Raw genomic sequence first — 15,366 nt, 5'->3', positions numbered from 1 at the left:
AAAGTTATGAATACAAAAGTAGGGGAATATTTCCCTGAGTGAGAATTTCAGGATTTCTGCTTTCTTTTACCTCTGCTGGACGTGGAAGACAATCTGCTGGTAATTTACAGGTAAAACGATGTGTCAAATCATTAAATGCTGATAATATTCGAGAAAATCTGCTTTATTTGTCAAAATGTTGTCAAAACAAAATGTTTACAGTCATTTTAATACAAATTTTCAAGTCCTGAGATTGAACCTTTAGCGAAAAATAGCATAACAGTCTTTTTGGAATGAATGAAATGTGTGAAGAGCAAACATTAAATAAAGAAGCTTATCCAGATACAAAAGAAGAATCATGTGGCGTTACAGTCTGGAAAGATGGCCTCAGGACCGGACACCCCTGTAATGGTAAAAAAAAAGAGAATATTTCCTTTTTTACCGCCTAGTTTCAGAACCGTGTCACAAACAGGTGAGTGTTGAAACTGTTAAAATGTGAAGGCTGAACTGAGCATGCTCAGACAGCTTCTTTCTGTGCTACATTATCTGCCACGCTCTCCTGCAGCTGATGATGCTGTTTACACTGTTCAACCCCTGCAGGTTTTTGTCTATTATGTTAATGCTGTGTGTGTTTGTGTGCATGCACAAACACACACAGCATACACACTGTCATGGGTTGATTGTAGGAGGAAATTACAAAAAAACACACTTATGACATTTGCCTTCCTAAAGATGCAAAAAAACAAGAAAAAATCACATCAAGACATAGAAAACATCATTAGAAATGTTTCCACAATTTCAGAGAAAAACAATTTTGAATAAATATTTCGCTGCAGTACAAAACATTAGGATATGGAGACACTGCGGAAACCAATCCACCCTCACTGCTTGTAGCTGAAAGATACAGGAAGTCTTTAAACTAATAAATCCCTTGTAGTTACAAAAAGAAACACAAACTGAAGAAATATAAATCAATAATCCACTCAGTTTTATTAAATTATCCAATATTTTCTTGCATAAAAATGCTGGATGACAAAAAAAGATACATTTTCTGCAAAGCATACATAATTTATGACTCGATTTAACATTTTATTTTGAAGGTCTGAAAAATGCTCAGGTAGAACAGAGTTTTAAAGGTTCAATTTAAAGGTCAGCCCAGTCATTTCTTCCTGCTATTTTTCCTCCTGTAATAACATTTTCTGCCTCTAGAGAGCCCTCAAGCTCAAACATTCCTCTCATACTGTTCACATTTTGGCATATCCCTTCAGGGAGTCAGCTATCACAGGTGGTTTGGCAGAGATTTTTACATATGATGCCCTTCCTGACACAACCCTGTATTTTACCAGGCGTGGGACAGGCACTGGGGGACCCAGACGTCGGCCACCTTGTGGCTACATAGTTAGGCTGCAGTGTCTTGCCCAAGGACCCACACTGGATAAAGCTCATTGTGGTCCCCTGGGAAATAAACCCTAGTCTCCTATGCGCCACGGAGCCATCCAACTGGCCAAACATTCCTCTCAGACCATATAAAGAAAATGAATAGGCGTCACTTTAAAAATGAATTAGCTGCAAATGGATTACAAACATTTGTTTAAAAGCAATTTTTTGTACTGAAGAGTGAGGGTGAAGAACAGTCAGCATGTTTCCATTGTGCGTCATGACTGTGATACTACCTTATTCTGAGTATAGTAATATTGATCTAAGGAGCTTCTAAGTACACAGTTTACACACACGTAACCCTTGTGCTATCCTAGACACTTTAACATTGGGAGTTGGGTCATCTAGACCCACTAGACAGTGCTCTGAACCTTTTTTCCTTCAATGATTTGTGATCTTCACTGGTGTCCATGGATTACATGAAATCTTTCCACCTTTATCCACCTTTGTCATGGTAGGGAGAACACGTCAATGTAAGGGTGGGGTCATCTAAGATAGCACAAGGGGGTTAAAACCACTTTCTATTGGGAGATGCTCTAGGACTTTGAGTCAAAGCAATGATTTATAAACTTGCTCTTTGCTAAAATGACCAACAAAACTGTTTTTTGGGATCATAGTTTTGTCATTATCTTCTGCTTTTCTTTTTTTTTATATATATATGTAAAACAGCTCAAATAAATAACCTGTTTTTTGATCTGTGATTCCAAAATCTGTCCCCACCACCACTGACATCGTCTTGCATCACATCAGCTCCTCCCCCTGATACTCCACCTCTGCTGGCGGGGAGCTCCTGCAGCCACAGCCTGTCATGTGTGATGCATGGGGGCAGATAGGAGGGAGAAATGAGAGACGAGAGTGGCAGGCAGCTCGATAAGACATCGCCGTTTCTTGGAAAGGAAGCTTTGGAGGCAACTGAATTATGCAAAGATGTTTATGCGGTGACTAAACTGTTGGCTCGTTCTGTCCGGTAAGTCAGAAACCACTGCAGATAGAGATCAATCAGCACAGTTTCATTCAATTTAGGAACAGATGAAGATTCTATTGTTGTAGATTTATGCTGGATTAAAGTTATTTAGGAGTCAGTTAATCTGTGAGCACATGGGAATAATTAGTAATCCTATTTATTTATGAAATACTAAAATGAATTTGTTCCTCTTTGAATTTTCACAGTGAAGTCCTGTAGCAAAGTTGGAAATCCCACCTGAAAGGTAATTAATTTCTGTAAATAAATCTTATGAATCTGCCACCATTAACTATAACCACCCTGACAGCAGCAGAAAACAAACATTTCTCTTTTCATAATAGTTGCTGTGCTTCTGCAATATCACACATTTGTGCTTTTATGTTTACTCAGATCAGGATGTGTGCAAACGTCTGTGATTTATCACTAAACCTGTGAACTAAATAATAATAAAATATATGCACTGTGTTTACATAAAGCAATTGTTATCTGACAGCCACTTCCTCCTGCTATAACTTCATGATTCATTGTTCACTTCAACACCCATTCCTGCAACAGAAACCTTGTTGACGGCACACATGACTGGAATCTGTGCTTCAGCTCTCCTTCCTGTTTGTACTCATGACTGACTGATCTTCTCCAGTTAACCAGCCTATAGAAGCTCATCGTTTTAAGTCTCTGGTTGATGTGGATCTGCTTTGGGCAGTGTTTCGCTCAAGTGGTGGGGAAATGTTGAAGCACAAACCCAGTTTAGGCCCACTGCAAGGTCTTTTCTTAGTGTCTCTGCTTGAAAAACTCAAGTGTTGTTGATGCTTGACATTTTTTTAAAGCTCAGTGCATTCACCCAAAACCAGGCAAATCCAGAGCTGATTATGGAATGAAATTTTGGTCAATGAAGAGTATCTTTGGGTATTTATGGAACAGAGGTTCTCTGGGGGTAAACATTGGTTTTAAGCCTGCACCTTTCTGGAGCAAAAACAACTCAGAAAAATTCAACCTTTGGTGTCGATCTGTTCACAAATAGTTGTGTTTTCTGTTCTTTTTTTGGCTGATTTTCTCAGTTTGTTGCTCTTTGTAAAGTCTGGCTTCAAATCTTTTTTGTTGACATGGGCATTTTTTTTCATTTCAATGGGTTGATACGACATTTCACTGTATGCGCGTGTGATGCGAATCTTACCATGTGTATAGTGACAATAAAGGCATTCTATTCTATTCTATTCTATGCTATTCTATGCTATTCTATTCTATTCTATTCTATAACAAGAAATCAAACTGTTTTGGAAAAGGAAAACTATTTCAATGTTAAGGTTAACAGACATTCTTAAATTTAAATTAAAGATGCATCTTTTAAGCTTAGCATTTACATAACTAATTTAATTAAGTTATTGACTTATTTATTTGCCTTTAAAATATTTAATGGCTTTTATGTTTTATCAGTTGTACATTTTTACTGTTTCTTTCTGTTCAGTGACTTCTCAAAGTTTTAGCCACTGTGTTTCAACCCATTTTCGATTTGTCTTTTAATTTTTTTTGGTTTTAATTTTATGGTGTTTTTTGACTTTTTATTGTTTTGACAAATGTTTATGTCTTTTATGTCAAGCACCATGCATTCTATAGCAATCTAAATAAAAAAAAGTGATTGATTGATAATTTATAATTACTTGAACTGCTTTTTTTAAAAAAAAAAGGCAAACAGGGATAACAAAGAAAAATGAAATAACCCTATTGACTATGAGTCTGTCAACGTATGTATGACGATTTAAAAAAAAAAGGTGTTGTTCAGACAGAATGTCTTTAGCATCATTGCTGCTGCTTCTCTGCTCAGCTGTTCCTGACTGTGGGATGCGCTCCTCTTCCACAGACACTGGAGAAATTCACTGGAACGACCCACAGAGCTGTCATCCTGCAGACGGGTGCAAAACCATCACATCCTGCAATAATGATCCTTATCCTCAGTCTGTCTGTGATAAACAAGCAGCGTCCGGGATCCAGCTTCAGACCCGGTATTTCAGCTGACGGCTGTTAGAGCTGATGGAACCTGCTGAAAGACCACCGGGACTGTCTGCAGCTGCTTTGGTGGCCATTGCTTGCAACACATGTGTTGCCGTCCTCCTTCTCCTGCTCTGTCTGATCGTCTGTCGAGCCTGCAGGGTGCCTTCTAGCCCAGAAAGGCTGTCTGTGTTGACGCAGAGGGAGCCAGAAGCCCAGCGGGGGAATGAGCACAATTACCTGCTGACCTCCTGACTGCACAAGCAGGAATCAAACGTAAACAGACAGAAAAGACCGCCTTTTTATTTCAGGGGATCTGGATTGAAAGTGTGGCTATTTCAACTGAGCGTCCCCTTCAATAAGGTGTGTTTGTGAGCTCACTGTACACAGATTTAGGGACTTTTACAGTAAGAGCATCTTAATGACAACTTTCAGAATAAAACAAAAGGAATTGCTGACAAATATGTAATAAATATGCCGCTCAGTGCTAAGCTAATGTTTTTGCAGGTTTTTCTGCTGTAATCATTTAAAGGTGTAACTGTGTTCGGATTCCTGCACCATGGCAGTCAAAATTTGTTTCACAATAGCTGAAAATTGCTGAGTAACTCTTCTTTACCAAAGCACAGGGAATGACAGTGTCTAGATCGTTACAAAAGTGTATTTGTGAAGGGTTGAAGAAACTATCTTCCTATATATTTATAAATGTTGTCCCATAGTTGCAACATTTGATTCCAACACTAGGTTAGAAAGGTACAAACGAGAACTATGAAAGCTTTGAGGACTGAAGAGAGACCAGGTTGGAGCTGTCAGAAAGCAAAACAGATCCTGCAAATCGGACATTAAAACATCCACGGACTGGTCCTCATAAATGTATATTTCCTGCTTAATCTACCTGAACTGTTGACACAGAACAAGTTCAGGTAGAAATCTGACGATGCCTCGGGTAACTGTATATTAGCAAAGACTAAAGGGAACCAAAGACTGTTGATGACTTAAGAATAATAACTCATCAGACCTTCCAGAGAAAGACTTGTCAACAATACTGCATATGCTAATGTGTGCAGTTTGAAAATGTAAAAAACAGTTGTACCGTACTGCTGTTGTGGGCAGAGCAGCGGCATCATGGTGCACTTTGGCGTGCATTCAGTCTGGAGATGAGAAATTTCTCCAACTTGCCGACTTCCTCTTGTGGATCTATGGGGATCTCCTGTCCCTTCTTGTTCTGCACACAAAAAAAAGGAAACATTTTACTGGACTTGTTTTCTTTGAGGTCTTTAAATAGACCACAGAAACATCCAGAAGTCCTGTTGTGACAGATCTTTTATTGTGCAAAATGTGTTAGTTGCAGATAAAGTTGGAAAAACAATTAACCCATGAGGAACATTATAGGACAAGAGCAAAGGTAAAACTACTTTATGAAGCTAATAAAATATTAAATACATGTGTGTTTTTTTTCTAAAACCCACTTTTCTTTAGGGTCTATGGAGACATTTCGTTTTAAGCACACTTTCATGTCTGTTGTTATCTGACATTCATACAATATTTGTTGTATTTTTCTTTTCAAACCAAACACACAATAATGTGGCAAAGCAACCTCATGTTTAATTGTGCTGTAAAAATAGTTCTATTTCTGTTAGATCGATGCAATGTCTGCTCCTTCCTTTCTTGAATTGGTTTAAATAGATGAAAATTGAATTGTGACTCGGTTACTTTTTACTTCCTTTTCCTGGGTTTGTAATGAAAGCTGTGATCCCTCCTCAGCCTAACAACAGCTTCATGAATTAGCAGAAAAACTCCAGGTGGTTACTTCCTCGTGATGATAAATCTCTTGTTTTTCTTTATTTTCTCAACAGCATTTATGTTTGGGAAGACGATCACAGCTTTCACTCAATGATTTGAATCCTGACTGCAATCATTTTTCTATTTGAAAGTTTAACAGAAAGGCTCTTACCTTGGGTCTTTTGCGGAGGTTTGGAGACAGTTTGAAACTGTGGATGCAGCCTTTTCCGTCCCCAATTATGATGATGAGATGAATTGGATTGAACTCCAGTTTGGTCAACTGGCCTTTCCTTTTGTTCACCACTTCCTGCTGGCAGATAGCCTCATATATGCTGATGCTGACATCATAAAAGTAAACCTGAAGAAGAGAAATATATTAAATGTATCATTGAGTTCTAACCAAACTCAATTCTGAAGTAATTTAATAAAAGGTTTTCTTTTTTTTCCATAACTGAGTATTTTGCTTAGTGTAAAATATGTACAAAAATTTCAAAAGTACACTGAACTGTCTTTTTAATCTACGTATTTTACTAACTTACTACTATCTGAGTTATAATCTATTAGAGCGTTTTGTTTCTGTAGACCTGATTGAGCTCTGTCTTTTTATTTTTCAAAAATTAAGAATTTAATCTGTACTTGATTTTTTTCTAATCACCACAGCTGAGTCTTTCTTGATCATCCGTAAAGCTTCCTGTCTGTCATCCTTCTGATCAAATGTTTTACCTCAGTTCACTTTTGTTCTGCCTAGTTTGTGTGTTCAGGTTCTTTGCTACACCGAACCTCATTTTCTTTGAAAACAAAGCATTCATAATTGTACGAATTTATGAAAAACACCACTATTAGAAAAAGTGCACAAATATATACTATTTGTATGTCATCATATTTTTAAAAAGCTATGCTAAACAGAACATATGTCTTTGATAATCAGAACAATTAAGTTCTGCTGTTTGGAACAACCTTTACTTCCTAAACAGTCTGCTCAGACTGAAAAAACAGGCAGGTTTGTTTTTTTTTGCACCAGCCATCTGGGTGTCATTCTTACACCTCAAACTAACAGACAGCTAATTATCCTCATGACACATGTACACAATCACACTCACACTTTGGTGTCTCTGACATTTTCAAGTATGAATAAGTATCATCAGTCAAGTGGTGATCTATAGCCTCTCTGAGTGAACAATGTGCTGCTGCAGAGCTGCTATTCTTTAGGGACATTAAAGAATCATCTATGGCGACTGCAGTATTGAATGTGAAAAATACATCACTGTTCTCTTTACTTGTTCAAAATCAGACCAGGTTTCCAGAGAGATATAACTACATCCTGGTAAAAAACAAAAAACAAAAGAAAAAAAACAGGATCCAACTGCTTCTAAATTTTTTACACTGAGAACATTGAGTCAAGCTGCTGCCACATTCCTGCAGATCAACTCTAGTGTTTGAAGAATTTAACTCAAAGACAGAATGTTTTGCTTATTACTAAAGAAGACAGAGCGTTTTATGATATGTACTTATTTAAATGCCACAATGAAGGCTATAACATCCATGAATTAATCTTGTAAACCTAATCACAAACAAAATGCGATCCATGCCTATGTGGGATTCCTCAGTTGCAATAACAGAGCCTAATAAAGTCAGGCATTATGTCCGAAATGGTGCAAGTAAATCACAGAAGCTTAGCAAGTGGCTGAATTTGTCCATCACTTAAGTTCACTTTCACACAGACAGCGTCAGACTGAACACTCAGGGGTGTTGTAAAGTGCAAACATAAACAGATGGGGAAATTTAAATAAATATGTGATGTTTATCTAACTTATTTTATGTCAGCAGCATACGTGACGGGGTGGCAACCTTGAGCCAAGCTATTATTCCTGACAGGTCTGACAGAGGCTATAAAGCCAGTCTGGATCCCTTTTTCAAGAAACATGGCTGAAGGTCAGATGACACAAGCACAAATGTAATCATTGACCTCCTCCTTGAGTGTCCTGTTGGCATGTGCACTGATGTGCTCAAGCAGGATGTTTGCTATGGATGAACTGTGACTGATACTGACGTCAAATAACAGATAACACTCGAGTTCAGGTCAGGGTGGCCTTTCTCCCCAATCCTGTTCTTCCAGGCATTGTTACCCCATGGGTGTTGATGTATCCTAGAAGAACAATGGAGTAACCAGGTGGAGTACTTGCCATCACTCCTCTTATAAGTCGAGACCACAGAAATTGAAATGTCTCCGACCCCGAGGCGCAGGTATGAGACCCGACACGATGACTGAGCTGGGAGTGCAAACCCAAACCAGCCCATCCCTTGTCAGTGATCCCTTTTGAGAGAAGTTGGCTTTAAGCCCAAACTGTTTGTGGAGGCGAGCCCTCCCATCTCTAGCCAATACCGCTCAGATGGGCTCAGCCTCCTTCCCACTCAGTGTGGTGACATTCTGTGGCATGACAATTAAAGTCCATTTTTGATGGTTGGGCCATTTATTGCCACCAAAATCCCCTGACCTGTTGTGGTCCTGCCTGTGGATGGTGGGCCCACAGGAAAGCAATGAAATGTGGGTTTTATGAGCTGAACTCTACAGGGTCCCATGGGAATGGGCCCAACAACACCCAACCACAGCCCAAGCCCCAAGGTAGAACCCCGGTAATAACCGTCCTGGCAACACAACAGACCTATTTTGACATGTTTTATTAAGTGTTGTTTGAACCACTTTTCCTCTGGCTCATCACCTATAGGACCTGTCTGTCATCAGAGACTTTTCCCGGAGCATTTGCCCCGGACAGCTTCTATCAAGCTCTAAAATCCCCCCAATTGGAGAAAGTGGCAGCTGATTAAGGGATTTTACTGTTTTAATCTATTTATTTATTTTTTGTAATCACAGCTTTATTGCTTGAGCTTTTAAAGTATGGCACCTGTTAATGGAACACTATGTAAATACAATGAACTGAGAAAGTGTTCGATCACAGCTCAGTGTAAAAATTCAAACATAGAAGGACTTACTGTTCCCCTTCTGGTCACAGCAGCAAACACAGTGGAGGTGTGTGGCGAAAACGCAACATCCTCAACAGGTTCTTTTAGGTCAATGTTGGAAATTGGAGTACTGGAAAAGATAGTGATATTTTGAGAATAAATATTATGGGAACATAAACACTTTACATTTATGATAGAATCCACAACACATGTGGACTGACTGGTAAAACTCCCATCAACCCCTCAAGAGCCCAAAGGAATGGTGAGGGGCTGATTCCCTGTTCAGAGACCGGGATAAACCCGGTTCTATTCCAACTGCAAAGAGAACTAAGGATTCTGTCAAAAACCGTATTGTTTCCTCAACAAGCTAGATGATTCTTACGTGACAGTGTGGTCCCAGATCTTCACTGTCATGTCACAACTGCAAGAGATGAATACTTTTGGATGGAAAGGGTTCCATTTGACAGTTCCAACTGAAAGCAGGTGAGCATCATAGACCTCCATGGGATGGCCGGTGTATGTCATAGAACACTGAAAAAAGAAGAAAAAAACTAATATTTGGCCATACAAAGGGTCAAAAGAAAGGTTTAACAAAAGGTAAAGCTGAAGTACTTCAAGGTATTGGGAAAAAACATATACATGCATACTGTTAAGAGCTTTTAACCGGAACAAAACGGTTTCCATGTTCAGATTTGCATTTCCATTTCAGCTCCACCTTTTTCATCAGCAGAACTGAAGCTCAGCACAGTTACAGAGACAATACTTCAGTCATTAAAAAAAGGCTTTTATCAGCTCTAACTACAAATAGAAAAATAACTATTTATAAGGCAGTTGGATCAAGCAAGTGTGTGGCGGTAGAGTTATTTAGAATAGTTGCTTCAGTTGGAGCTGCTTCTTGACCTGTTTGTACCCAGATTTGAATTACAATACTCATTAAAAAAGAAAAGCAGAGTCAAAATGATTATCCATAGCCACCCTGCTATTTCAAACACATTTTAAATAATAAAATATTGATATAAGTGTGAAGAAAGCTCAATTATGGTCATTTAAAAATGCAGTCATTTACTCCCGAAAATAAAATATAGTAAAAATACAAACCTTTAGTATCATTCCCTCTAGCGTTCCAACTAAGAACAGATTGGGAATGTCTTTATGGAAGTCAATTGATGTGCAAGAAACTGTCAACAAGAAACATCAAGGCATAGACTGTTGTTAGTGCAAATCCAAATAAAGCCTAATGAAAGTGTGGTTATTTACTGTACATGAACCTGACCTTTGGAGAAGACCTCTTTGAGGATTTCATTTCCTGTTCCCTCAGTGAAAGGGTTTTGCAGTGACAGTTTGGTTTTGACGGCAAAAACCAGCTCATTCTGCAATCATTCCAAAAAAGGCCATGCAGCCAGAGATGTTCAAGTATGCAAAAAACATGCATGTCATCATTACTCACTTTACCTTAACCAGCGTCCAGGATACAATTTGACCATCAAGTGACACAGAGTAGAAATTGTGGTTGTTGTTAATGTCATCTTTCTGCCAGCACAGCTTCACAGTAAAATGTAAAGAAATAAACACATCAATGTTTTTTTATAAAAATGTATGTGAACATATATTTTAATCTTCCACATCTAAGACTGTGTTTGTGAGAGGAACATTTTTGGCTATAATCCATTTTCCCCACCTGTATGACTGGATCCATGTGCTTCCCAGTTTCTGGACTGGACGCGCACACAGGCTTCAGTTTCTCCACCTTCAAGTTGTAGACGGCCACGTTGCCGTCATAGAAGCCTGCTGCCACCAAGTAGGACTTATGCGGGTGGATATCGACACACCTGACGCCAGAGGCTGTTTTGTAGGCATATTCTGGGTAAGTGGGGTTCTTCAGTGAGTAGATGAGAACCATGCCACCACATTGCTGATCAAAGTAGTCCTCTGGGAAGAGCAGGACAGAGGATACGAAAACGCAAATGAACACATTTTTTTTTAAATTAGTGCACGTGTGAATAGATTGCATCCTAGAAAGTGTCATGGTTCACCAGTTCCCATTCCAACAGCAAACATGTCCAAGTATCGCCTATTCCTGTTAAAAATAATCCACAGAATAGATGTTAACCATTTATGGGCACACATCAACGACAGATAACCCCTATGTGAAGTCACAGAAATCTCACTGACAATATTTAAACAGTAGATGCGTGAACCTACCAGCAGAGGGCACTAACCGTCAGGTGTTTGGTTCCTTTGTACCGAAAATTCCACAAAGGCATCAGGGTTCCCTCATGGCCTATAAACTCATCAGAGGGATCTTCATAGAATTTAAAATCTATAAGGGAATCAAAGTAAAAAAAAAAGAAAAGAAGAATCTATGCTTACCATAGCATCACGGTTTTATATATATATATATATATATTTATATATAGTTTTAGCTTATTTTCTTTTAATATTTAACAGGACTCACCTATTGCGATGTCACAGAGGCTATTTTGAACGACAGCTCGCTCCATTAACTTGCATGACTCACGGATTTTAGAAAGCTCATCAATCTGTGGCAGAAAAAACCCCCGGAATATGTTTAAAAATAAATAAATTATTATATTCATTAAATGATGCACAACATTTATGCAATATACAAATACAAAAACTGGTTTTAAAGACAATAAACAAGCTATTTTCACCACCCCTAAGACAGAAAAGTGTGGCTTTGCTTAGTCAAAGTATACAATTATTTTGAAAGGATAAAACAGAGAGAAAAATGAAACCTTGGTTTCCATCAGCAGTGTTTTCTTTCTGCCCGTGTCACTATTTTCCTTGAGTAGGTGTCCACCCTCCTGCTCTTGTCTTTTCTTAAGCTCTTTTTTGTAAGCATCATATATCACCCACTGTAAACATATTAATAAAGTTCAACCCAATATTTTGCTTTTGTTTTTTTCTGTGTCCGAACATTTATGCTAACCAAATTCCAAGAATCCCATACCTGATTAACATTAGAAGAGAAGCTGCAATGCAGTGTGGCGTCTGTCTGCGTGTTTATACTCTGCAAGAGAAACATGGTTTTCTTCCATTGAAAAGCGGCACAACAAATTTATCAAGAACATTCTAAATTTCACATTTGTAAACAATTATTTTAACCAGGATGAAAAAGACTGGTCCTTCTTACCCTTGTGGGATTTATCAATATCTGTGTGCCTTTTTCATTAAAGACAAACTGCTCTTTCGTATCTGCTTCAGACAGAGTACTGTGTGATCTGTTTTCTTCTAGGTTTTTCTCTGCATCCGTTCTGTCTTTTACAGGTGAAACCTAGAGAAAGTCATCAAGAGAGTGACATTATGGAACCAATGAGCAGGAAAAGTCCAACTCTTTAGCCATTATCCACATATAGAAAACACAGTCATGTATTTTTTGATCATTTCAAAGCAACAATTTATTACAGGAATTGTGCGTAACCCTTGTGCTATCCTGGGCACTTTAACATTGGGAGTTGGGTCATCTAGACCCACTAGACAGTGCTCTGAACGTTTTTTCTTCAATGATTTGTGATCTTCACTGGTGTCCATGGATTACATGAAATCTTTCCACCTTTATCCACCTTTGTCATGGTAGGGAGAACATGTCAATGTAAGGGTGGGGTCATCTAAGATAGCACAAGGGTTAAGTTAGTTCTATTTAAGCTACAAAACGTCATTTGTACCGAAGCTTCTGCACGATCCTCTTCAGATTCTCCTCCCGCTTGAACTGTTGTCTCCTCTAAGAAGAGTAAAAATGTTAAATAAGGTTTGGAAAACCTTAGATCCAGTATTCTGCAGTTTTAAGACACGTGTTCTCTTGCTCTGATTGAAAAGAAGAAACCTCATAACTACAAGAAACAGAATTGCAGCATAAATGTTAACAAAGATGACTACCTTTAATGTCTTCATTGGCCATCAAGCTTTGAGCATCATCTGGGTCTTGGTGCAAAGTATTGTTCTCCATCACACTGTGAGCAACAAAGACAAAAACAGCTAAACCAGGGATCTGCAGTCTGAGGCTCTAGAGGCACATGCAGCGGCTCTTTCATACCTCCATTGGGGCTCTTTGGCTTTGAAGAATAATGCAATGATTTGAGGTTTATTTTATTTTGAAAGGAACTTGTATATGCTGCTGTCAAAACTATAATAGATTAACAATGTTATTTAACCACCTGATTATCAAAAAGAAAGTTGTCAAGTCAAATTTTTTTTTAATGCAACAAAAACTACAATTTCCAGAGCCCCGCCCCTCCAAACTTGGTATTGCTGGAAAAGCCCCAAATTTCCTCTATAGATATCAAAAGGATTTAACTCTATAGAATGCACTGATTTGGATATATTCAGCTTTAGAAATGCCCTTTATGGAGGGCAAATTTACATTGCTGGAAGTAAGGAGGGTAAAAAGATAAATAACACTGTTATAATACAATTATTGTAAATATTTGAAAGCTAAAGGTTATAAATGAATGGCTTATAGGCCACAAAATCAATTAAGAGTATGTGTCTAAATAATGAAATGGGACTTTGTGGCTCTCTCTGAGTTTGGCAGTTGAAAATTGTCCCAAATAGCTCTTTTATCAGTAAAGGTTGCACACCTGAGAACTAAACAATCATAAATAAACAAAATAAAAACGAAAATTCTATAGTAACCCTTATGTAAAAGTAAAGGAGCGATGTTTAGGTGAAAGCCATAATAAAGCGGGACTTGTGAACTCTGGCCAGAGAGAACAGAAAATGAACAGAATATGTTTACATAATGATCATTTATGTTATATTTATATTTGTTGCAAAAGCTTAATATCTAAACTACTTTTGCGATTGATTAAAAAAACCTGTATTTTGCAGAACTGTTTCCATTTTAGAAACACAACTGCTTCACTGAGAAGATAGAAAACTACATTATCAGCAATAAAGCAGGTCTAAATGTTACATTAAAAAAGTAGCTAGAAAAACATTATGAGAATCCAGACATGAAGAACTAAATCTCTGTTATATAAACCTATTTATATAAAAAAGAGGTGAAAATAGGAACAGAACATTCATCGTAAGAAAATTACTAGAAAGTAATAAAAGGATGTTTGTGTAGTAAGTCATTTTTATTTAACAAGAAATATTATAAAATATCAAAAAACAGAAACGAGGAGCTCCACACAAGGATTCAAGAAAGGAGAAATAAACTAAAAAGCTAACTGTTAAGTAGGAGTACTTGAAATGAAATGGTATACAACCCAATGATAAGTTATTTTTGCTAGTTCTAAGAAAAGGTTTGTATTTTATGGAGTTTTTTTTGTACGTAATTGTAGTTCATTTTGATAACAGTAACAAAAAACTAGTTTCTTAAGTGGATTTTTTTTAAATTTGAGAACAAAATGAGAACAAAATCTTAGTAAACATTGCCCCATTTAAATGAATCCTCTTTAATCTTAATATGGCAATAATTCTTAGAACTTTTTGTTGTACTGCAACACATTGAACTTTAAAACAACATCCTTTAAACGTAACTAAAAATTACAGAGCGATTTGAGTTTGATATCAGGTTTCTCTGTTTTTCCAAGAGTGTGGAGCATTTTAAAGATAAACTTCCTAGATCCAAGCTCTTAATGAGACATGCAATTCTCAATTGTGCTGATTTTAAGAAAAATCTTGAAAACCTGTAAAGTAAAGATAAATGAAAACAACTTCAAACCTGGTCAAATATCTTAAACGCCTAAAAACAAGGTTTTAAATCTTTGCAAGTCACAAATAGTTATGAGTGTGAATGCTGATCACTTCAGCAATGTTTATTAATAAAAGCTTGGACACAAGTTTGTTTTTATTACTTTAAACATTTATAAAGTAGATGTAAAAACATTATAATTACTAGCCTCACTAATTTTAGAAAGTTTTCAAGCTTCAACGAATTTTGTTGCCAGCTTTATTTAGAAGTAGGTCACTTACCTTTGATAAATGTACTCAGGTATGCTTATCGTGGTCAGACACCGTGACCTTTTAAACGACAAAAATGACCAGAAAAACAAACATTTACCGTACTCTACTTACGTTTATGGTCCTCACCAACGGCTGCCTCCGGTTGTGTCTGTGCTGTGTAAGCGTTGCTAAGACAACCACCGGTCAAGTAGTAGGAAGTGAAATTGTCATTTTTGCTAAGAATAAAAAAATATATACATTTCTGTCTTCACATTGGCTCATTTTTTGTAATATTTATAAATTGGCCATAAATAGAAAAAATATTCTCAATAAAAAGCTTATTTTTATAT

At 37.4% G+C, this 15,366-nt stretch overlaps 1 protein-coding gene and 1 long non-coding RNA gene across 11 annotated transcripts; one reads left to right on the top strand and one right to left on the bottom strand.

The window, feature by feature from the left end:
• Positions 1 to 147: 147 nt before the first annotated feature.
• Positions 148 to 15,254, bottom strand: dnai1 (dynein axonemal intermediate chain 1). 10 transcript variants are annotated; one of them, XR_002873294.1, is made up of 19 exons: positions 15,149 to 15,254; positions 13,004 to 13,077; positions 12,793 to 12,848; positions 12,261 to 12,401; positions 12,078 to 12,137; positions 11,863 to 11,982; positions 11,562 to 11,646; positions 11,309 to 11,426; positions 11,140 to 11,183; positions 10,785 to 11,035; positions 10,559 to 10,648; positions 10,380 to 10,476; positions 10,205 to 10,284; positions 9,489 to 9,637; positions 9,137 to 9,236; positions 6,318 to 6,503; positions 5,457 to 5,588; positions 2,100 to 2,219; positions 148 to 382 (listed from the first exon to the last, which is right to left on the bottom strand). XR_002873294.1 is itself a non-coding variant. In XM_023955020.1 (18 exons), the coding sequence occupies exons 2-17, from the start codon at positions 13,071 to 13,073 to the stop codon at positions 5,487 to 5,489; spliced, it is 1,749 nt and encodes a 582-aa protein (XP_023810788.1). In that variant the 5' UTR covers positions 13,074 to 13,077; positions 15,149 to 15,254; the 3' UTR covers positions 148 to 382; positions 5,457 to 5,486. The 10 variants fall into 10 exon arrangements, 8 of the variants coding, with proteins under 8 accessions (XP_023810788.1, XP_023810791.1, XP_023810789.1 ...); XR_002873295.1 differs by having other exon boundaries at positions 5,462 to 5,588; XM_023955020.1 differs by lacking the exon at positions 2,100 to 2,219.
• LOC110015138 lies at positions 2,226 to 4,395 on the top strand. The gene is made up of 3 exons (XR_002290253.1): positions 2,226 to 2,383; positions 2,587 to 2,624; positions 4,239 to 4,395. It is a non-coding gene; the product is annotated as an uncharacterized LOC110015138 (long non-coding RNA).
• Positions 15,255 to 15,366: the final 112 nt, after the last annotated feature.

This window comes from Oryzias latipes, chromosome 5, assembly GCF_002234675.1.
Source record: "Oryzias latipes chromosome 5, ASM223467v1".
Classification (NCBI taxonomy): Eukaryota; Metazoa; Chordata; class Actinopteri; order Beloniformes; family Adrianichthyidae; genus Oryzias; species Oryzias latipes.
The sequence above is the reverse complement of the archived record's forward strand: the minus strand, read 5'-3'. Positions and strand labels throughout refer to the sequence as shown.